The sequence below is a fragment of the Ursus maritimus genome, unplaced genomic scaffold, assembly GCF_017311325.1.
Source record: "Ursus maritimus isolate PB19 unplaced genomic scaffold, ASM1731132v1 scaffold_24, whole genome shotgun sequence".
NCBI lineage: Eukaryota > Metazoa > Chordata > Mammalia > Carnivora > Ursidae > Ursus > Ursus maritimus.
Genome location: NW_024424897.1, coordinates 40,041,761 through 40,064,364, shown reverse-complemented (window position 1 = coordinate 40,064,364; position 22,604 = coordinate 40,041,761). Strand labels below are relative to the sequence as shown.

Here is a 22,604-nt window from a genome sequence, read left to right as displayed (position 1 = left end):
TTGCTAATCTCTTGTTTCTGAATGCACAGCCCAAATCTCTTTCCTGACTTAAGGCAAATCCTGTAGTCTTTCCATTTTTGTTGTTTCTCTGCTGAACCCATGTTCACTGTGCACTGAATTTCCCTGACTAGAGGAGCAAGAGTGGAGGTCTTGCGGTCACCAAAGTCTGATTTCCTGAGAAAATGATCTCGGCATATCAAACCGAACTCCTTGCCATCGTGTTCTATTTCTAATCTCTTTGATTTTGTCATAATTTGAACTGAATCCTGCATTTTTTTCTTCTCCTGGTAAAGCCTAGGCCTCTTTTACTTTTCATCAGTTAATCCTTAGAATTAACTGCTGCTGGGGCACCTGGCTGGCCCAGTCGGGAGGATGCAACTCTTGATCTTGGGATTGTGAGTTCGAGCCCCACTCTGGGTGTAGAGATTGCTTAAATAAACAAACAAATTGCTTAAAAAAAAAAAAATTAACGGCTGCTGTAGTCATGAAGAAATAGTCCTCTATCATAGACAAATGTACACAGATAAATACCAGGGGAAAAATTAATTAGTCACCATTGAACTGGCTTTAGTAGGTGGTTGACAGCTTTGGATTTATCTTTCAGTTTCCTACTGAAGAAAAAATGGAATTATTCACACTAACAATTTTATTTTGTTCTTAGGATGAACTAGCTCGAGTTCTAGTGACTCTGTTTGATTCTCGGCATTTACTCTACCAACTGCTCTGGAACATGTTTTCTAAGGAAGTAGAATTGGCAGACTCCATGCAGACTCTTTTCCGAGGAAACAGCTTAGCCAGTAAAATAATGACCTTCTGTTTCAAGGTTTGTATCCATTTTTCTTTTTTTTTGTGTGCGCCAAGGTATGGCAAACTGATTATGTGCAGAACATACAGAACGGAATGTCTTTAATACAAGGCATTTGGAGAAGGCATAATAAATTCCTACTTTTAAATTTCTTTAGGTATATGGTGCTACCTATCTACAAAAACTCCTGGATCCGTTATTACGAATTGTGATCACATCCTCTGATTGGCAGCATGTTAGCTTTGAAGTGGATCCTACCAGGTTTGTCATCCTCTCATCTACAGCCTGACTCCACTTTTCCACTACCCTGCATGAGAATAGGCCCTCACAATTTCTCCCTTTGATTCTTAAAATTAACCTTTAATTATAAGAATTATACACAAATACATTTAAAAAAAAATTTACAGGTATCTTTGACAACCACCTCTAGAGACATAGCACTGTTAGTAGTTTAGTCTGTTCTTTGCCCTTTTTCAGTGCATTTGCATATACATATACATAAATCTAGTTGTAGAAACTATAAGTACAATGCGAGTGCTTGATATAAATGGAAACATTATATACTTGGTTTTGCAACTTAATTTAATTTTTTATTTAAATTCAGTTTAATTAACATATAGTGTATTATTAGTTTCAGAGGTAGAATTTAATGATTCATCAGTTGCATACAACACCCAGTGCTCATTACATCAAGTGCCTTCCTTAAGGCCCATCACCCAGTTACCCAGTCTGCCTCCCCCCTCTGCCCTCCCCCCTCCAGCAACCCTCAGTTTGTTTCCTATAGTTAAGAGTCTCTTACGGTTTGCCTCCCTCTCTGTTTTCATCTTATTTTACTTTTCCTTCCCTTCCCCTCTGTTCATCTGTTTTGTTTCTTAATTCCACATGAGTGAAATCATATGGTATTTGTCTTTCTCTGACTGACTTATTTTGCTTAGCACAGTACACTCTAGTTCCATCCATGTCGCTGCAAATGGCAAGATTTCATTCTTTTTGGTGGCTGAGTTATATTCCATTGTATGTATGTGTGTGTGTGTGTGTGTATATATATATATATACACACACACACATATATGTATGTATATACACCACATCTTTATCCATTCATCTGTGGATGACATCTGGGCTCTTTCCATATTTTGGCAGTTGTGGACTTTGCTGCTATAAACATTGGTGTACATGTGCCCCTTTGAATCACGGTGTTTGTATCCTTTCAATGAATACCTGGTTTTGCAACGTAATTTTTTTAACTTAGCTCTATATCGTAGATCTTTCTATGTCAGTATAGCAAGATTAATCTCATTCTTCTTACTTGCTCTGTAATGTTTCATAGTTTGGCTGTACCGTTATATATTTAGTCAATTCTATATTGATCTAACTGACTTTGTTTTTTCAGTCAGGTTTTAAAAAATTATTGAAGTATAATTGACACACAGTGTTATATTAGTTTCAGGTATACAGTTTTTTGGTTTGATATTCTGTATATTACTACTCAGTGGTCTTCATGATAAGTGCAGTCACCATCTGTCACCGTGCAACATTGTTACAACATTATCAGCTAATATCCCCTGTGCTGTACTTTTCATTTTCATCTCCATGACTTATTTTAAAAGTGGAAGTTTGTACCACTTAATCCCCTTCACCTCTGTCACCCATCCCCTTACCACCTCTCCCCTGGCAACCACCAGTTTGTTTTCTGTATTTAAAAGTGTGTTTTTTTGTTTGTTCATTTGTTTTGTTTTTTAAGATTTCTTTGAGAAAGCACACGAACAGGAGGGGCAGAGGGAGAGGGAGAGAGAATCTGAAGCAGACTCTGTGTGCTGAGCACAAGCCTGACATGTGGCTCGATCTCACAACCCTGAGATCACAACCTGAGACGAAACCAAGAGTCAGTCGCTTAACCGACTGCACTGTCCAGGCGCCCCCGTTTTGTTTTTTAGATTCCACATATAAATGAAGTCATACAGTATTTGCCTTTCTCTGACTTATTTCACTTAGCATAACTTCTAGGTCCATCCATGTTGTTGCAAATGGCAAGATTTCATTCTTTTTTAATGGCTGAGTAACATTCCTGTGCACACGTGTGGGTGTGTAACACATCTGCTTTATCTGTTCATCTGTCGATGGACACTTGAGTTGCTCTGTTGAGTTGGCTGTTGTAAACAGTACTGCAGTAGACATAGGGGTGCATGTATCTTTTCAATTAGTGTTTTCATTTTCTTTGGGTAAATACCAAGTAATGGAATTACTGGATCATATGGTATTTCTATTTTTAGTTTTTTGAGGAACCACTATACTGTTTTCCACTATGATTCCACCTATTTAAATTCCCATCAACAGTGCACAAATGTTCTCTCTTCTCCACATCCTCATCAGTACTTGCTATTTCTTATTTTTTTTTTTTTATCTTAACCATTCTGACTGGTTTGAGGTGATACCTCATTGTGGTTTTGATTTGCATTTTCCTGATGATGAGTGCTGTTGAACATTTTTTCATGTGTCTGTGGGCCACCTCTATGTCTTCTTTGGAAAAATGTCTTTTCAGGTTCTCTGTCCATTTTTAATTTTTTTGTTTTTGTTTTTTAAAGATTTATTTATGTGAAACAGAGAGCAGAGAGAGAGAGAGAGTGCACAAGTGAGGCGGGGGGTAGGAACAGTGGAATAGGGAGAAGCAGACTCCCCACAGAGCAGGGAGCCCAATGCAGGGATCAGTCCCAGGATCCCGGGATCATACGTGAGCCAAAGGCAGACGCTTAACTGACTGAACCACCCAGGCACTCCCCGCCCCCCTTTTTTTCCCTGTGTCCATTTTTTAATCAGATTATTTGGGTATTTTGTTGTTGAGTTGTGTGAGTTCCTTATATATTTTGGATATTGACCCCTTATCAGTTATATCATTTGCAAGTATCTTCTCCCATTCAATAGGTTGCTATTTCATTTTATTGATGGTTTCCTTGCTGTGCAAAAGCTTTTTATTTTGGTGTAGTCCGATAGTTTATTTTTGCTTTTGTTTCCCTTGCCTGAGGATACATATCCATAAATTCGTTGTTAAGGCTGATGTCCAGGAGATCACTGCCTGTGTTTTCTTTTAGGAGCTTTATGGTTTCAGGTCGCATATTTAGGTGTTTAATCTATTTGGAGTTTGTTTTCGCATATGCTATAAGAAAGTGCTCCAGTTTCATTCTTTTGCACATAGCTGTCCAGTTTCTCAATACCATTTATTGAAAAGACAGTCTTTTCCTCATTGTGTATTCTTGCCTACTTTGTCATAGATTAATTGAGAGTATAGGCATAGTTTTATTTTTGGGCTCTTTTTTCTGTTCCATTGATCTATGTGAGTGTTATTGTGCCAGTACCATACTATTTTGATGACTGTAGTTTTGTAATATGTCTTGACATCTGGGATTGTGATACCTCTAGCTATTTCTTCTTTCTCAAGATTGCTTTGTCTCTTTAAAGTCTTTTGTGCTCTCTACAAATTTTAGAATTATTTATTCCAGTTTGGTAAAAAACACTTTGTGTTTTGACAGGAATTGCATTGAATCTGTAGATTGCTTTGGGTAGTATACACATTTTAATATTATTAATTCTTCCAATCTGTGAGCATGGTGTATCTTTCCTCTAGTTTGTGTTGTCTTCAGTTTCTTTCATCAGTGTCTTATAATTTTAGGAGTGTAGAGGTCTTTCACCACTTTGGTCAAGTATTTTCCTAGGTATTTTATTCTTTTTGGTGCAGCTGTATGTGGTGATCCCATTGACTTTTGCTGTAATTTCCCCCATTATTGCCCCAATATTGTCTTTTTCATTTTTCAGGTCATTTGCTGTAGGATTTTTTTTTTTAAGATTTTACTTATTTATTTGACAGCGAGAGAGGGAACACAAGCAGGGGGAGTGGGAGAGGAAGAAGCAGGCTCCCATCCGAGGAGCCTGATGTGGGGCTCGATCCCAGAACTCTGGGATCACACCCTGAGCCGAAGGCAGACACTTAACGACTGAGCCACTCAGGCGCCCCTGCTGTAGGAATTATTATGAAACCTAAATTTTTTTGTTACTTTCTTTCTTAGAACATCTATTGTTCCCTGTTGACTACAAGCTAAAGTACAATTTTCTAACTGTAATTCATTATCACCTGTCATTCTTTCATGTGTTCTCTATACATTAACTCCAATAAAATACGCACATGTTGTGTGTTTCTAAAGTGGCTTTACACATGGGTTTGTTGGGGTTGGAGATGCCTAATAAATACTATTCCTCTTCCCTGCCCTAGTTCAACACCAAGAGTGGAAGGAGGAAGGGTAGGAGGGAAGCACTCAGGAATCAGCTGTCACCTACCTTCCTTCCTTCCAAGATTTTATTTGTTTATTTGAGATAGAGAGAACACGAGCAGGGGTGGTGGGGGCAGAGGGAGAGAGAGAGAAGAGAGAAGCAGGCTCTCCGTTGAGCAGGGATTCTGACTCGGGACTCAATACCACGACTCTGGGATCATGACCTGAGTTGAAGGCAGATGCTTAACCAACTGAGCCACCCAGGTGTCCCTCACCTTTATTTCTGATAACAATTTTTAGAGTATGTGGCTTTTGATCCTGTGGGCAAATAGGCTTGTTTATACTTCACCTTGAATTAGACTCATTTACCCCATCCCTTGCCCAGCTGGATAACTACAGACTTGCCTCACAGAGAAGGTTTTTACCATAGAAGTGGAGAGCAAACCAGAACACATCTTTTCTGCAGGCAGACATACCCAGAATGGAGAAGATGGCACTAAGCTGAGTAAATACTAAATTTGTGAGAATATAAAGGGATAAGAATTCTTACAGTTCTCAGTATTGCCTTTTTGCATTTTTTTTTAATTCAAACCTAGATCCCAGCAAAGTTCAAACATTGCATTTGACTGAAAGTCTCTTTTAAAGAGTACTTTTATTTGTTTACTGTAAATGGATTTTACCTTCTCTCTCTCTCTCTCCTTTTTTTGCAGGTTAGAGCAGTCAGAGAGCCTTGAGGAAAACCAACGGAACCTTCTTCAGATGACTGAAAAGTTCTTCCATGCCATCATCAGTTCCTCCTCAGAATTCCCCCCTCAGCTTCGAAGTGTGTGCCACTGTTTATACCAGGTATGCTTAAGGTTAGAGAGTACTATTATTAATCCAAAGCTGAAGTAAAAAGAATGCTTTCTGAAGAGGGATTTAGCTGCTGATAGTGGGTGGTTGAAAATACTGAGTCAGTGTGGATGACTAATACATTAAGAATTGTTGGAATTAGCTTTGAAAAAACTTAAATATTGCTTAGGAGACAGTTTGAAGTATTTTAAGGGGGTACTAAAAATAATAAATTTTCCTTGCATTGGGAGCAAGTTTAAAATGCACAGAATCTATTGGGTATAAATAGACATGGTTGAAATGAGATATATTATGAAATTTTTTTGGTTATCTTTTGCTTAAATTACTCACAGGGTTTTTCACAGGTGAGGCAGGTCTACTCGTTGCTTTTTATACTGTTGAAATGCTTGATCTATAATTTTGATGTCTTCTTAAAAGATATAATGTGTTGTTGTTAGGTTTTCCTAGGACAAACTAATCTGTTTATTTTATATAGAATGCTACTATAAAATATATTGCATCATCATTCAGATCAATTTATTTTAGACTTTCTAGCACTAGCACTACAAATAATACTTCTGAGTTCACATGTCCACAGTCATCCCCTACATATTGAGGAAATTAAGTCTGTGTTCTTTTTATGGCTTTCACTGTGTTTTTGAATTGCATATGTAGTTTAGGGATGGTTTAATCATTCCAGGGGAGATTAGTGCAGATCCATATTAGCCTGTTTAAACTGTAATTCTGGAAGAAACATTAGCGGGTCTGGAGTTTGGGACAGGGGTGGGTACAGGGGAAAGAATTTATGCATTTACCAAAACCCTTGCCTTTGTGTCTTTTTCTTTGCAGAGTCATCCCCAGCCATTTGTTTTTTAGCACAGGGCTTCAGTTGCTTAGAGACATTAGCAAGATCAGTGAAATCACCATTTTAAAAAGCTGTTTCAGGCTGCTCTGTGTGAATTATTCCCTCATTGCTATTTATAAAGATGTTTCTGCTGTATCTTTAAAAAACAAAACAAAACAAAACAAATCTCAACCAGAAAACAGTTAACAAAATGGCAGTAGTAAGTCCTTTCCTATCAATAGTTACTTTAAATGTAAGTGGATTAAGTTTTCCCAATTGAAAGACATAGGGTGGCTGAATGGATAAAAAAAACAAGATTCAACAATATGCTGCCTACAAGAGATTTATCTTAGCCCTAAAGACACGCATAGACTGGGAGTGAAGGGATGGAAAAAGTCATTTCAAGCAAATGGTAACAAAAAAAAACCCAAAAAACAACAACAAAAAAAACAGGGGTAGCTATACTTACTTCAGACCAAATAGACTTTAAACTAAAAATGGTAAAAAGAGACAAAGACAGTCATTGTATGATGATAAAAAGGGGTTAACGCATCCAGAAGATGTAATAGTTTTAAGTATTTATGTGCCCAACATTGGAGCACCTAAGTATATAAAGCAGAAACTAACAGACCTAAAAGGAGAATGAGTAGTAAGTATTGTGGTATTCACTGGGGACTTTAATATCCCACTCTTAACAATGGATAGATCATCCAGACAGACAATAAGAAAACAGCAGATTTGACCAACGCTTACAGACCAAATGGACCTAACAGACATATATCGAACATTCTAACAACAGCAGAATATACATTCTTCTCAAGCATACCTGGAACGTTTTCTAGGCCACACAACAAGTCTTAGCAGATTCAAGAAGATTGAAATCATACCAAGTATCTTCTCTGACCATAGTGGCATGAAGCTAGAAATCAATTACATGAGGAAAACTGGAACATATGGAAATTAAATAGTACACTGAACAATTAATGGATCAAAGAAATTAAAGGGGAAATAAAAAAGTTTCTTGAGATAAATGAAAATGGGAACACAATATACCAGAACATGTGGGATGCAGCACGAAGCAGTCTAAGAGGGAAGTTCATACCAGTAAACACCTCTGTTAAGAAACAGGAAAAATCCCAAATAAGCAACCTAACTCTCTGCCTTAGGGAATTAGGAAAAGAACAAACTGAGCTCAAAGTTAGCAGAAGAAAGGAAATAATAAAGATTAGAGTAGAAATAAATGAAATAGAAATAACTACAGAACAACAGTAGAAAAGATTAACCAAACTGAGAGTTGGTTCTTTGAAAAGATAAAGTTGACAAACCTTTAGCTAGACTAACCAAGGAAAAGAGAGGAAGGACCGAAATCAACAAAATTAGAAATGAAAAAGGAGATACCACAACTGATACCACAGAAATTGAGAGGATTATAAGAGGCTACTGTGAACAGCTATATGTCAACGAACTGGACAACCTAGGAGAAATGGAAAAATTCTTAGAAACATACAGCTTACCAAGATTGAGGAAGAAGTAGAAACTCTGAATAGACCAATTATTACAAAATTCTCCCAACAAAGAAAAGCCCAGGACCAGCTGGTTTCACTGGTGAATTTTATCAGACATTTACAGAAGAATGAACATTGATCCTTCTCAAACTCTTACAAGAAGCTGAAGAGGAGTGAGCACTCTAAACTCATTTTATGAAGCCAGCATTACCCTGATACCAAAACCAGAAAAGGACACTGCTAGAAAAGAAACTACAGTCCACTCAATATCACTGATGAGTATCGCTGCAGAAATTCTCTATAAATTACTAGCAAACTGCATTCAGCAGCATTTTAAAATGTTCATACACTGTGGTCAAGTGGGATTTATCCTTGGGTGCAAGGATGGTTGAACATATGAAAATCAATCAGTGTGATACATCACATTAATACAATGAAAGAAAAAAATCATAAGGTCATCTCAATAAATGCAGAAAAAGCATTTGACAAAATTTAACATCCATTCATGATAAAAACTCTTAGTAAGTTAGGCATAGAAGGAACATATGTCAACATAATAAAGGCCGTAAATGACAGCCACACAACTAATGTATTCAATAGTGAAAGACTGAAGGCATTTCCTCTAAGATCAGGAACAAAACAAGAGTGTCTACTCTTATTGCTCCTATTCAATGTAATACTACAAGTGCTACCTAGAGCAATCAAGTAAGAAAAATAAAAAGTATCAGAATTGGAAAGGAAAAAGTAAACTTGTCTCTACTTGCAGATGACAATTTTATATATAGGAAACCCCAAAGACAACCAAAAAACAACTAGTCAATGAACTCAGTAAAGTTGCAGTATACATAATTAACATACAAGAACCAGGAGCATTTCTGTACAGTAACAATGAAATTTATGAAAAAAATCCTGTTTACCATAGCATCAAAACAATAAAATGCTTAGGAATAAATTTAAGGAGGTGAAAGATCTCTATGCTGGAGACTATGACATTGATGAAAAAAATTGAAGAAGACACAGATAAATGGGAAGGGTATCCTGTGTTCATGGATTGGAAGAATTAATCACTTAAATATGAATGCTACCAAAACCATCTATAGATTCAGTGCAATCTCTATCAAGTTTCCAATGGCATTTTTTACAGAAGTAGAAATACTTCTAAATACTCCTAAAATTTGTATGGAACCACAAAAGATTCAACACAGTCCTGAGAAAGAAGAATGAAAGAGGCACCACACTTCCCGATTTAAAGCTATAATCATCAGAACAGTATGTATCGGGGCGCCTGGGTGGCACAGAGGTTAAGCGTCTGCCTTCGTCTCAGGGCGTGATCTCGGCGTTCCGGGATCGAGCCCCACATCAGGCTCCTCCGCTCGGAGCCTGCTTCTTCCTCTCCCACTCCCCCTGCTTGTGTTCCCTCTCTCGCTGGCTGTCTCTCTCTGTCAAATTAATAAATAAAATCCTAAAAAAAAAAAAAAAAAGAACAGTATGTATCGACATAAAAACGGACAGGTGGACGAGTGGAACAGAATCAAGAGCCCAGAAATAGAGCCAAGCATATATAGTCAACTAATATTTGACAAGTGAGCCAAGACTGCTCATTGGAGAAAAGACAGTCTTTTCAATAAATGGTGCTGGGATCACTGAATATTCATATGTAAATGAATGAAACGGAAACCATCTTACACCCTCACACAGATTAACTCAAAATGGATTAAAGATTCAAACGTAAGACTTGAAAGCATGAAACTATGGAGAAGAAAACATAGCAGTAAAGCTTCTTGGTGTGGGTCTTGGTAATGTGTGTTTGGAGGTGTCACCTTAAAGCACAACAGACTCAAACACGTGGGACTACATTAGACTGGAAAGCTGCTGCATAGCAAGCGCACCATCAGCAAAGTGAAAAGACAGCCTGTGGAGTAGGAAAAGAATATTTGCAAACCATGTATCTAGTAAGGAGTTAATATTAAAAATATATTAAAAACTTAAACAGTTTTCAATACCAGCCTACCCCAAGTTTAAAAAATGGGCAGTGGACACTTGTGAATAGACATTTTTCCAAAGAAGTTACATGAAAGGCCAAAAGGTACATGGAAAGATGCTCAACATCACTAGTCATTAGGGAAATGCAGATTAAAACCACAGTGAGCTAGCACCTCACACCTGTTAGAATGGCCATCATCAAAAAAACTAGACATAAATGCTGACACAGAGAGAGACAAATGGGAACCCTACTGCACTGTTGGTGCACTGTAAGTTGGTATAGCTAATATGGAAAACAGTGTGGAAGATCCTCAAAAAATTAAAAACAGAATTACCATATCAATCAGCAATTTCAGTTCTGGGGATATATTGAAATGAAAATACTAACCCAAAAAGATATCTGCACCCCATGTTCATAGTAGCATTACTTAGAATAGCCAAGACATGGAAACAACCCAAGTGTCCATCAGCAGACGCATGGAGTAAAAGAACTGTGTGGGTATTTGCACATTGGAATATTAATCAGCCATACAAAATGAGGAAATCTTGCCATTTGTGACAATGTACATGGCCTTTGAAGGTATTATGCTAAGCGAAATAAGTCAAATACTGTATGATTTCACTTATATGTGGAATCTTACAAACAAAAACAAACAAACAAACAAAAGAAACCTCATGGAAAAAGAGACCAGACTTGTGGTTATCAGAGGTGAAGGTTGGAGGTAGAGGAAATTGGAGGAAGGTGGTCAAGTGGATTTCTGAAGTGGCGGTGGCTTTGACTTGACTTAAAAGTGAATGGTTACTGACTGCCTGATTGCATGACTTACTAGATTTTAGTAGAAATTCTTCATGTGGTTGTCATCCTAAAGGAAAAAAAAAATTTGTGTCATCAGCAAATTTGGAGTCCAATTCGAGACCATGATTCTGAAAAGGTAAAAGGAACAGGGCTTGGCACTTTGAAAGTACTTAGGAAAGTATTTAACGAAGGAATAAAACTTTCCCGTTCATTCCACCCAAGTAAATAAGATTCTTGCCAGCTTTTATAGGAGGAGAGGGAGGTAGTGAAAATAAATCAGAAAACAGAGTAAGGTGATCATTTGTGGCTTATTAAACACTATGTGTTGTACTTTTTAAAGCACTCTATAATAAAGTATCCTGTTTTATAACAGACCTGAATTATCATATTAAATATTTCACATAAAATTATCCTTTTTAAGAATATTGTTTAAAAATTGTGTCTGTATTTTTTTGAAGTATTGGGGAAAATTTGTTGGGAGTACTATAGAGCAAAAGTGCTATATTATTTATAAACAAGGTTTTGTTTTTTAATAAGTGATAACAGGGAATTTTACATTTAATTAAAAGAAAAAAAAAGCTTTGATCTCAAGTTATTCTTTCATTGAGTCTCCTACCAAAAGTAGTTTTCCCCTTAGTTTGCTCTTTTATTCATCTTTCTTCTTCTGGCTTTCTCTTGCCCTTTGACTTTGGCGATAACATAATGGTACCTTTGTATTTCTGTGTTCTGCTGGGAGGGATAGTAGTTGATTGTTTCCTCAAGTAAATATGGCTCCTGCTTTGGGACTTAGTTGGAAAATTTTGAAAGCTAAGTGAGGATATTGCTAGCTAATAAATTCTCTGAGCGTTAGTTCCCTTTTCTTGAGTTCATATTTTTGATTGTTAAGCCTTTTTTGAATCATTCTTTAACCAGGTCTCGTATTTTGTATGCCCCCTTACTTAGTGGACTGGGTTAAAATTATGTAGGGATAGCCAGCTGTGAACATGTGTTAGATTTATAATTAAGGCATTTTCTCATGTATTTATTTCTGCTTTTCCTCCTCATAGTTTTGGAAGACAGGTTTTCCCTGCTATCCCAAAGTAGAGTGTTCTTGTGAAACCTTTTATAAGCCCAAGTGGCAGAAAGGGAAGAAACAATTACCATTAATTTATATGGAAAATTTTTTAGTGTTCCCAGACCGCCAAAATCACCAACCAAATTGTGCCAAATAACACATAAAACCTAAAATAACATTAACATATAGTAAAAACAGGAATAATATGATAAATACAGAGCCTTGTATAAAGTACAAATAATTTATGTACAGTGTAGTTTCACTTACCAGAATTGGGACGACAGTAAGCATACCAGAGGGCTGATAGGTGGTGGTGGTGTGTTAGGCTGGGGTGTTAGAGGTTAGGGTGGTGGGAGGTAGAGGAGTATAGAGTATAGAAGAGAGAGGAAGAGTGTCATCTATTAACATCTCATCATTGTCTAAAATCATCAGTGCAAGTAGGGTCACTAACGTCTATACCTTCTTCTATGTCTGTCTACCTCGATGTCAAAGGTCGAGGTTCATCATCTGATGTAGCTGACGTGGAAAGCTTGAAATACGACGGTATGCTCAACAGCTTAGCCTCTCGCGTTTTTTCTATACTACGGTTATTTGTAGGCATTCAAAACATTCTGTAGCCTGCCCCTAAACCTATGTGCTCTTTCAAAATTAAAGCCATACTTTTCTGCAGTCACTGCAGCACTGTCCATCGTAGCAAAAATCTCACGTGCTTCACCTTCAGTTCCTGGATAACTTCACTTTTAGGCCATTCACTGTTGTGTTCAGTGTCGATTGGTGTTCTTTCCTCTTGCGATTGCATCAGCTCTTCATCTGTCAATTCCTGATCATGGGATGCCAAAACCTTCAATATCATCTTCATCAATTTCCACAAACCAAGCCTCCTTAGCCAAAGTCAGTATTGTCATATTTATTGTTGGTTTGAAGCCTTTAAAATTGTTCCCTGCTTCAGGAGACCATCCTCTAAGTACCATTTCACATCCAGATTGTTACCCCATCAAGAGAATCTCCAAAGTTGGTGACTGCCAGTTTTATATTGTAGTCTTTCCAGATCCGTTGCAAAGGTGCTTTGGAGTTGGCTTCTCTGTCAATGGCACTTACAATAAGAAGCATCACATTTTGCACATAGTAAGCCTTAATTATGGCTGTTAGGCCTAGGAGACATGGTTGTATCAACAACGTCGTATTTGGCAGGAAGAACACAACAGGAATGTTGTTGCCATACTCAGTAATTCCAGGTGGACGTGCAGCACAATTTTCAACAATCAGAAGACACCTGTTATCAAGATTATTTTCTCTACTGTATTTTCAACAAAAGGACTGATGTACTCATGTGCTCAGAAAAAAAATCACTTGGACATTCCAACTGCTTGGATGCAAGTGAAACACAAGAAGTATATTCTGACCAATGCCTTTAAGTGCCCTTGGATTTTCTGAGTGGTACACTAGTAGAGGCCTAAGGATAGCATCACCAGTGGTGTTAACAGTGGGCATCCAACATGCCCTTTGATGCCTCGTGTCCCTCAGCCTGCTTTTCTTCTATTGAAATAAATGTCTTGCTCAGCAATTTTTCCAATAATAAATTGAGGTTAAATACTTGCTTATATGACTAACCACCTGCTATAAATTTGTCAGTTCTTCTGGGAACTTTTCAGCAGCTACAGTATCAGCCGAAGCACTCTCTCCAGTAACCTTCGAGCTATGAAGCTGCGCTTGCCACAAAACCGACCAAACCACCCGTGACTACCTTTAAATTATACTTTTGCAGCACTTTGATCATGATTGTCCAGTACTTTGTTTCAGCTTACTAAAAAAATCGATTTCTCCTGAAGTGTAAGATAACCTAATGGAACACCATGCTTTGTTCACCCATCGACCCACTCAAGCAATAGACTCTCCATTGCATCCGTTACTGGATGTTGACTCAAAGAGACCACTTTCCTACTGGCAGAACCAATTAATAATTTCAGCAACTTTCAAGATTCCTTCTGTTTGAGTAAACGGTGTGTACGGTGGATGCCGGCAAGTTCAGTGCACGCACAGCGTCTTTATGCCATCCACCACAATTGAAAGTTTTAATTACCTCCAGTTTTATGCCAAGTGTAACATCCTTACAAACTCTTAGGCTTTTTGGATACCTTAGGACACATCTTGCTAACGGATGCCCAAAATACATTGAGATAAAGCACAGATGCTCATAGACAAGTTCAAAGCTGTGGCAACTTGATGCTGAGACGCTGCGTGTAGCTCCTAGAGAAAGGCGCTTGGCAGCCACTTGCTGCTTAGGGTGTGCGCTGCCTCTGTAATGGCTCGCTGCAAAACACACGCTGATTGTCATATTCGCTGTTCGCTATTTTCCCTGTAAAAGCAAAAGCCTCTTTGGATTCCTTTTAGTTAGCAGAAATAGGTACTAATGTAGGTCTTTTGTGAAAGCGAACTTTTGAAAAGCAGGAGATACCTATAATGAGAAAATAATTCCCAGAATGGATATTCTCTGAAGTGATGGTTGAGAGAATTCTGAGAAAGAGCTAAATATTATGATTCTAAGTAAATGTCATCTTTTCCCAGTAAATCTGCTTCTCCAAACAGAAGTAGTTTACACCAATTTTTTAAGGCTATAAATGATAATTATATACCATAATTGAAAAAAGTTGCATGAAACTGCATTTTAGTGATCTGTTTGGTTACTAGTACTTTTGTATATAGTCTAAAACTTGAACCAAAGCCCCATGAGGAAAGGACTGTGCCGTCTTGTTTTACTGCTGTTTTCTGATGCCTAGGATGGTGTCTAGCATGTTAGATGCACAATAACTCCTTGGATGGATGGATGGATGGATGGATGGATGGATGGATGACGGACAAATGCCGAAGTAACTTTAAGGTTACGGTGTTGAATGCACTGAATTCCTAGAATAAAATGCCATGTATGGTGGATTTAACTTGGTTTTAATGATGTTAAAAAAAATTGTGCTTAGTCTAGTCCAACCAGAAGTCTTAATTTTAAAAGAACTCTGGCCTAGGGGCATCTGTATGGCTTACTCGGTTAAGCATCTGACTCTTGGTCTCAGTGCAAGTCTTGATCTCAGTATCATGAGTTCGTGCCCCACATTGAGCTCGTGCCCCACATTGAGTTCCATGCTGGGTATAGAGCCTAATTAAAAAAATAATAATAAAAAAATATATATATATACACACACACACATATATATTTATATTTATATAGAAGGAACTCTCAGAGATGAAGCCAATATTTCTGTGGTTTTTTTTGTTCTTTTTTTCCCTTTTTGGTGTTTTGTTTTTTGCTACATTCTGGTAGTCAAATATGTGAAAAATTTTAAGTGGGCTTTAGTTTTATTCTACAATTTTCTCTGCAGTTTCTTCACTTTAATATGAATTAATGCTTATTTCTAGTTGAGCTGGTAACATTCTTCTTCCAGATGTTGCGGAACTTTTAACTCCTCTGATTAGAAATTTTCCAGGAAGTAGCCTGCAAACGGAAAAATATGTGAAGTTTTAAGGGACTCTTTCTTAGAGATTTTTAATTCAGAATCTCTAAAGTGAATTTTACCATTATATTTAGCCATTTAACGTTTCTTTTTTAAATCGATAGGTCTAAATTAAATGCCAGCAATTGAAAAAAGAACTTTAAGTCAATTGAAGGATACACAGAGAAGTATTTATCAAGAAAAAATTTACGTAGACACATAGAAGTGTTTCAGTGTGTGATCTACTGGAAATGAACATCTATCTTATATGAAATTTATCAAAAGCTAGAAATTAACTGAAATGTAGATCTTAAATATCCTCCAATTTACTTGGGGAGAACTTTTCTGTGATTTATAGCCAGAAATAGTAGATATGATTGTCTCAACATTTCTTGCTGTTTATTTAGTGCTTTGGCTTAAAAATGTAATAAAAATTAAAATCCAGAAATAAATTTCATCCCTCAAAATTCAGTTGATTTCTATTTTTTTGTTGATTCCATTTGTGTTACATTTGATCATGTAATTTTATGTACAAGCCAACATTGTTTTTGTTGCTGTATGTAGTTGGTGCTGTGACTTGTTTGTGCTCATCTCTGTTCTGTAGGCAACTTGCCACTCCCTACTGAATAAAGCTACAGTAAAAGAAAAAAAGGAAAACAAAAAATCAGTAAGTTTGGAGAACTTTTTTTTAGCTGTTTCTTTCAAAGCAAAACAAAAATCTTTTGCTGTTTGTTAAGAACATCTTCACTTCAGCCTATTTGACCTTCACTGTAAAATCATTCTACTAATTCTGGCACAAAATAGCTTTTCATTTCAATTAACCCTGGAATTAAGTTACATCAAAACATTCTCTGTGTTCCTTTGGTTTGATTTATCCCAAAGGCATTTTGGGGGCATTTGTTGTATTGGATATCCCTGGTCTAATTTTATTATTGTTATGTTTAAAATTATAAATGAATGCAAAAGAAACTTAATTTCAAGGCCTTAGGAAATGCTGACTCTCTTCATTCTTGCTTCTTGTTGCAGGTAATGTGAGTGGTTTCTTTTCCTAGAGATGAAAGTTTTTCTTCATTGTTAGAAGTATATGGAGGGGGAAAAAAGTATATGGAGGGAAAGTGTCACTTTCTAAATCTTACCTAAAAGTTTCATTTTTTGCTCCTTATATTTTTATCTAAACAGTCTCAGCCAGAATCTAGATATTTGTGCTTAGATTATAAAAATCCTAATGGTAAACCTTTACCTTAGAGAAAGTCATTATTAAACTATTGGGACTGAGAATATAGTACTTTTGAAATAAAGGAAAACTCAGTGAGTCCATATTTGTAGAGAAACAACTCATTTTGCAAACATAATAAGAATATACTGCCTGTTTTTATGAACTTGCCCTAATTAAAAGGAAGAAAATTACGGTAGTCATAATTATTTTCTTCCCCACGAGTGGAATTTGGTCCAAATATGCATTCATTTTGAATTTGTCATCACTATGACGTATGAGGCTGAGTATTAATCTTTGTTCATATAATCCAAATGGTTTTAGAGAAAGATGTAAAAAAACAAACAAAAAACCTTTAGGAGTCATGTAGGTAGTCTACGTACCAAGGTAGAATTTAGAATATACATTTGGTTTCTTCTTTCATTCATTGTCTAAGCTTTACACATAATAAGTTCCTGTTTTAAATTCAGAGCTAAATTAAAATTTAGACACCTATGTTTTTATGTACATTCAAAATTTTGAGTATGTTAAGTAAGTTTGGTCAGCTGTGAGCAGATGGATTGGATTGGATTGGATTGAATGGCTGTCTTGCTTAAAAACATTTCTTTCTAATGCTTCTAATTCTCAGCGTATGTGGGTTTAACATATATACACCATCACTGCTGAAATTTACTTTCTAACACTCTTGTTCAGTGTTTTACTAATGGCATTGTGTAGTGTATCACATAAATTAAAATTCCAGCTCTCTGTGTTTCTCTAAGAGCATGTTTTCTAGCCTCCTAACACTGCTTTTTTTTAAATTAAAATTTTGTCTAAAATTGTTCTTTGAAATGTTATTTTCTACTAGTGTTATTTTCAGATTTTTTTTTCCAAGTTTCTGGGTAACACTGAGTTTTGGAGTGTATTTCTCAGCACAGGTGATATGAGGTCCTCATGGAAACAAAGGGAAACTAATTGGTAATTTGAGTTATTTTAGAACACATTCCGAAGTATGAAGACAACATAGTCATCATAAATTTAAAACATTGGTTTATGGAGTTGTTGGCTTAAGAATCTAATGATCTGTTCTTTAAAAAGCAAGCTCTTTTTGGGGGTGTATGGGTAATGGATTGGAAAATGTAAAACATAGAAGGTCCTGGCTTCTCGTTTATTAGCTGTGTAGTCATATTACAGATAATTCCATTTATTATATTCAAACATACAATGTATAATTAGACCTCCTTTTAGAAGTTTATTGTCTGCCTCACTCACTCAGGTAATCAAGCATGTATGGGTAGTGGTCTTCTTGCTAATGTAAAGTTTATGACTCTATTTATTTGTACCGTGTTGTTCAGATTTTACTAAGGGAAGTAAGGAGGACATTTGACTGATAACTGGTTTTAGCATACAGACTAGCCCAACTTTGACCTTTTACGCAGAATGTGTTTGGGATCTAAATTAGATTTTTATAGATTAAAAAAAACCCACTTGAGTATGTATACTATGAGGTAAAATTACATCGATGTTCATTACTGGAGAAAGAAAAAGAACTATTTTTATAAATTGTCTCATGAAACTTGTTAATACAGCATTTTTATTGATATTCATTCACTACACGTATCAGGTTTTAGTTCCAAAAATACACTACTGTTGGTAAGATACATAATTGCATGATACCAGAAACAGTGTGTGTTTCTGAGGTGTGGGCCCTTTGAGCTTTGACAACTAATTTCGAAGATGTGGAGGATAGTAAAGGTGTAGTACTTTCCAGAAGTTTGACGATATTCTCCCTTTGGGAAATAATTCACCCAGATTTTCATTAAATTCTGAGATTGAATAGTATTAAGTATAAATCAGGTATAAATGTGGGTCACACTCGTAGAACTTTTTTGTTCTAGACAAAACTAGTAAGTAGCATCTTTCAAAAATGTGCATGTAAGTTACTGGTTTTTATGAGATACTTTCACAGCAGGTTAGTATTTTATAAATGGTTCTTTGGAAACCAAATTATGTCTTTTAGTTTTTTAAAAACCATTTCAGGGTTTTAATGGATTAAACTGAATATATGCTTATTCTTTTAAAAAAACCTATTTGAAATTAAATATAAAGCAGTTTTTAGTCCTCTCCTTGCTAACTCCTTAAAAGCTTAAAATTTTTGTAGGTTTGTTGATAAGTTTCTTCTGTTTCAAGATTAAAATTTGGGAGTCCTAAAAGAACCACTCAGTAGCAGTGGTGGTCCCTGAACATTCTGAAATTGTATGAAGAATTTTGTCTGCATAAATATATACATTCATTTTTTTCTGTTCTTACTCCCCAAAAGGTTAAATACTAGAGTGGGAAAAACAGTTGAATTTTCTTCTTAATTCTATTTCTAAAACTGTGTTTCAGCCAAAAATAATTCTCAAACAGTATTTGAGTTTTAAAGCTATTCTAGTAAGGCTGCTATATTTAGCCGTCTGCACCAGCTTCCTCTTCAGTGTGAGGCTGTCCTTCATGCACTATAGCCCTCAGAGGACTTGAAGACAAAGCTTCCTGAGCTGCGTAGTATAAATGACTGTGAGAATATATTAGTTACAACTGCTGTCTATTATCGCCACTTACAAGGATATTCTTCAGCTTAAAAAATCATTCTCTGAAATCTTAACATTTACTAATTCTCGATCAGATATGGTAGAAAACTACTTAGATATTTTAGGCAGTGAATAAGAAGACATTTAAAATGTATACCACATGAAACACTAAAGGGCATAGAAAGAAATGAAATAATCCTTTATTCTTCCCAGAGTTAATCTGGAGTCAGTGAGCCATGTGAATTCGTGACAATAAGTATTACTTTATTAAAGCATCGTAAAGTAAACTAGAGTTATGTGAGATCCTGCACATAAGTCCCTTTTTCTCATTTCCCCCCAGTGTCCTCTGAAATGGGCGTCTGTCCCTAGAATCTTCGAATATTGCATGGAGTGCTGCGGCTTTGCTGCCGTAGCCACCGCTGCTTCGAGCAGCAGTTAAGCTGCGCTAAGCAAGAGCAATTGCAGAGACTAAAATGTTACAGAAGTGTTCTTGAAAAACGCGTATACGTGTGTATTATCTGTAAAAAGATGTAAGTGTTAGAATAATCTAATTTTCATATGTTAACTTCAAACAGGAGTCACCGAAAAGGGATGGGAGCTGAGCCGGTTTCATAACACTTGCCCCAATCTAATGTGCCTATTACTTTACCTTCAAGGTAGAATGTTTTATAAAAAGAAAGAGAAAAAAATCATCTTAAATATTGGTCTCACGTTATTTTTCAGTGTGGGCAACCATTTCTTGTTTCCTTAACTTTTATTTGACAGAATTATGCCCTGAGGTACACAAAAGCCTTCTCTTTTCTGCTGGTGGGATCCTTTTTTCTTTTAGGTCTCCAAGAATTCCTGTTCCTCCATGATTTAAATAATAAATAATAGGTCCTTATCTTATAAAGCATTCTGAGGAAGAAAAGGAACTGCAATAATGTTACTTGTAAGTAAGTTTTTTCTCTTGATAGGAATCTAAAAAACTAACTTTTGTTTGTCTATGGCAAGCATTTTGCTCAAGATACCCAGTTGTACCAGGTACACAACAGAACGTAAGTATTTACTATTAGATATTTGATGTCTTGGGGTATGCTGTTGAAAACTTAGCCTCGTCTTGTAAGAGTTGACCACACTCTCATGTCTATTAATCTTAGTAAAATATGATAATCTTTGTGTAAAAATTTGGTCTGCTTTTGTTACTTACCAAGCTTGCAGTATAAACAATGACAAACGTAGGATCTTTTTTCAGGTCTCGTACACCACTTATTCATGACATTTTTCTTTTTTCTTAGATACCTTTGTTGTGCTTTTAAAGGATGGAGGGCAAGAATTGAGAATAAACTGTATTTACTGATGTTTTTGGAGTAGGAAAAAATAGAAATGTGTTGTTTACAGTGGTTGATCTATTCAGAGTTTTTGTGCGAAAGTTTGACCCTCAAGCTTTTTCTTCCCATTTCCTTTTTCAATTCAAACCATGTAGTCAATTCTCAACTCTTGTTTTTAGGTGGTTAGCCAGCGTTTCCCTCAGAACAGCATCGGTGCAGTGGGAAGTGCCATGTTCCTCAGATTTATCAATCCTGCCATCGTCTCACCATATGAAGCAGGGATTTTAGATAAAAAGCCACCACCTAGAATCGAAAGGGGCTTGAAGTTAATGTCAAAGGTGAAGAATTATGTTGATAATCTCCTTCAAATTTCTCTTCCAACTATTTTTCCATTTTTCATATTTTTGTACTTACACTTGAATTGATTTTTAAAAAACTTATGGTTCTCTCTTATATGCTTTTGTTTTTATTAAATTACAAAGGAATTTATTAGACTGATACCTGATAGGCCTTATTATCATGGGAAAATAATCTTAGCAGATGTCTTCTGAAGATAATTTTCTATGTATTTATTCTGGAAATTCTGAAATGGAGACTGTATGATTTTTTTTATTAAGAAAGACATTTAAAAATTTTAATATGTATTTTTGTGAATGTAAATACAGGTAGGTATGTAGTAATTATATTTATATTTGGGAAAGAACAGAACACCTAGTATTTATAGAATGAGTAATAATTTACTTTAATCATCAGTAAAAATTATATCAATGAGACAGTTAGTACTTTTTAAAGAATATATAGAATGTGTACGCTTCATACAATGAATGATCTGATTTATAACCCTGTTCCATTGTTTAGATACTTCAGAGTATTGCCAATCATGTTCTCTTCACAAAAGAAGAGCATATGCGGCCTTTTAATGATTTTGTGAAAAGCAACTTTGATGCAGCACGGAGGTAGGGTTGCTCTGTTTGACTTAAATATTGTCAGTTTCCTTTAAGTCTGTGCGAGGTCTACATGAAGCTCCTGTGTAGGTTTGTTCCTCTTCCCTCTCTAGGTCAAGAGCAGAGTTAATCTTATTTTATTTTATGTAAGAGACAGTGCTGAGGTAAATCCATGTTCTTTATAATTTGGTAGTGATTTCCATATTTGAAAACCAGCAGGGAGTTTTGACACATCTACTAAAATAAAGGATTTGAGGTTGCTGCAATTTGAAGGAGAGGAAGAAGAAAAAGATTCCTTCTAATAAAAACTAAAAATGGTACACATAATGCATAATAGTGTATAATGACAATTTTTTTGATGTTGGGTTTGAGTTGTTTATCTGTAAACAGGACAATACTGTTTGCCTGTCTGAGTTGACTTTAAAGAAACAAGTGAGATAGTGTATGAGAAAGTGCTTTGTAAATGTAAGTTAAGGTCCAGAATTCTGCTTTTTATGTCATGTGAAACTAATTGATCTGACTCATAGTCTAAGCTAGACTTGTACAACTCTTTCAGTTTTTCATTATGGTTCATATCAACTTATTTCTAGTTGGAGTTTAAAAGGTATATTGTTGGACTGCAAACTGTATTGGAGAAAAAAGCGAATGTCAGCATAGGATTCATGTTCTAGCAGATTGACTACCCATTGAAAGTTAAGAGAACAAAAGTTCTAATCCTGACTCTGACCTAATAGGCTGTATAACTTTGGGGAGGTCTTTCTTTTGTCTTGTCTTGGTCTCCGTTTCCTTATCTGTAAAGTACTGGCTTCGATCCAAAGTCTCATCCATCTAAATTTTGCTGTTGTCTGACTTCAAAACCTATTCTGAAGCTAAAGCCAGGTATCAGAGATGGAAAACCAACTTTCTCATTATCTCTTCCTGTTTTGTTTAAGGACAGTCACGTGTGAATAATACCATAATCCTCCATACTTGTAATCCTCGTTATTTTACAAAGTTACTTCATATAAATTTGATTCACACATAGAT

General features: G+C 36.1%; 1 protein-coding gene across 1 annotated transcript in view; it reads left to right on the top strand.

The window, feature by feature from the left end:
- The window catches only part of NF1 (neurofibromin 1), a 260,661-nt gene that overhangs the window by 121,598 nt on the left and 116,459 nt on the right, over positions 1 to 22,604 (top strand). The window contains exons 28-33 of the mRNA XM_040641026.1: positions 662 to 823; positions 963 to 1,066; positions 5,778 to 5,913; positions 16,167 to 16,229; positions 20,814 to 20,972; positions 21,493 to 21,590. Of these exons, the coding sequence (XP_040496960.1) occupies positions 662 to 823; positions 963 to 1,066; positions 5,778 to 5,913; positions 16,167 to 16,229; positions 20,814 to 20,972; positions 21,493 to 21,590 (722 nt within the window). The remainder of the gene's footprint in view (positions 1 to 661; positions 824 to 962; positions 1,067 to 5,777; positions 5,914 to 16,166; positions 16,230 to 20,813; positions 20,973 to 21,492; positions 21,591 to 22,604) is intronic.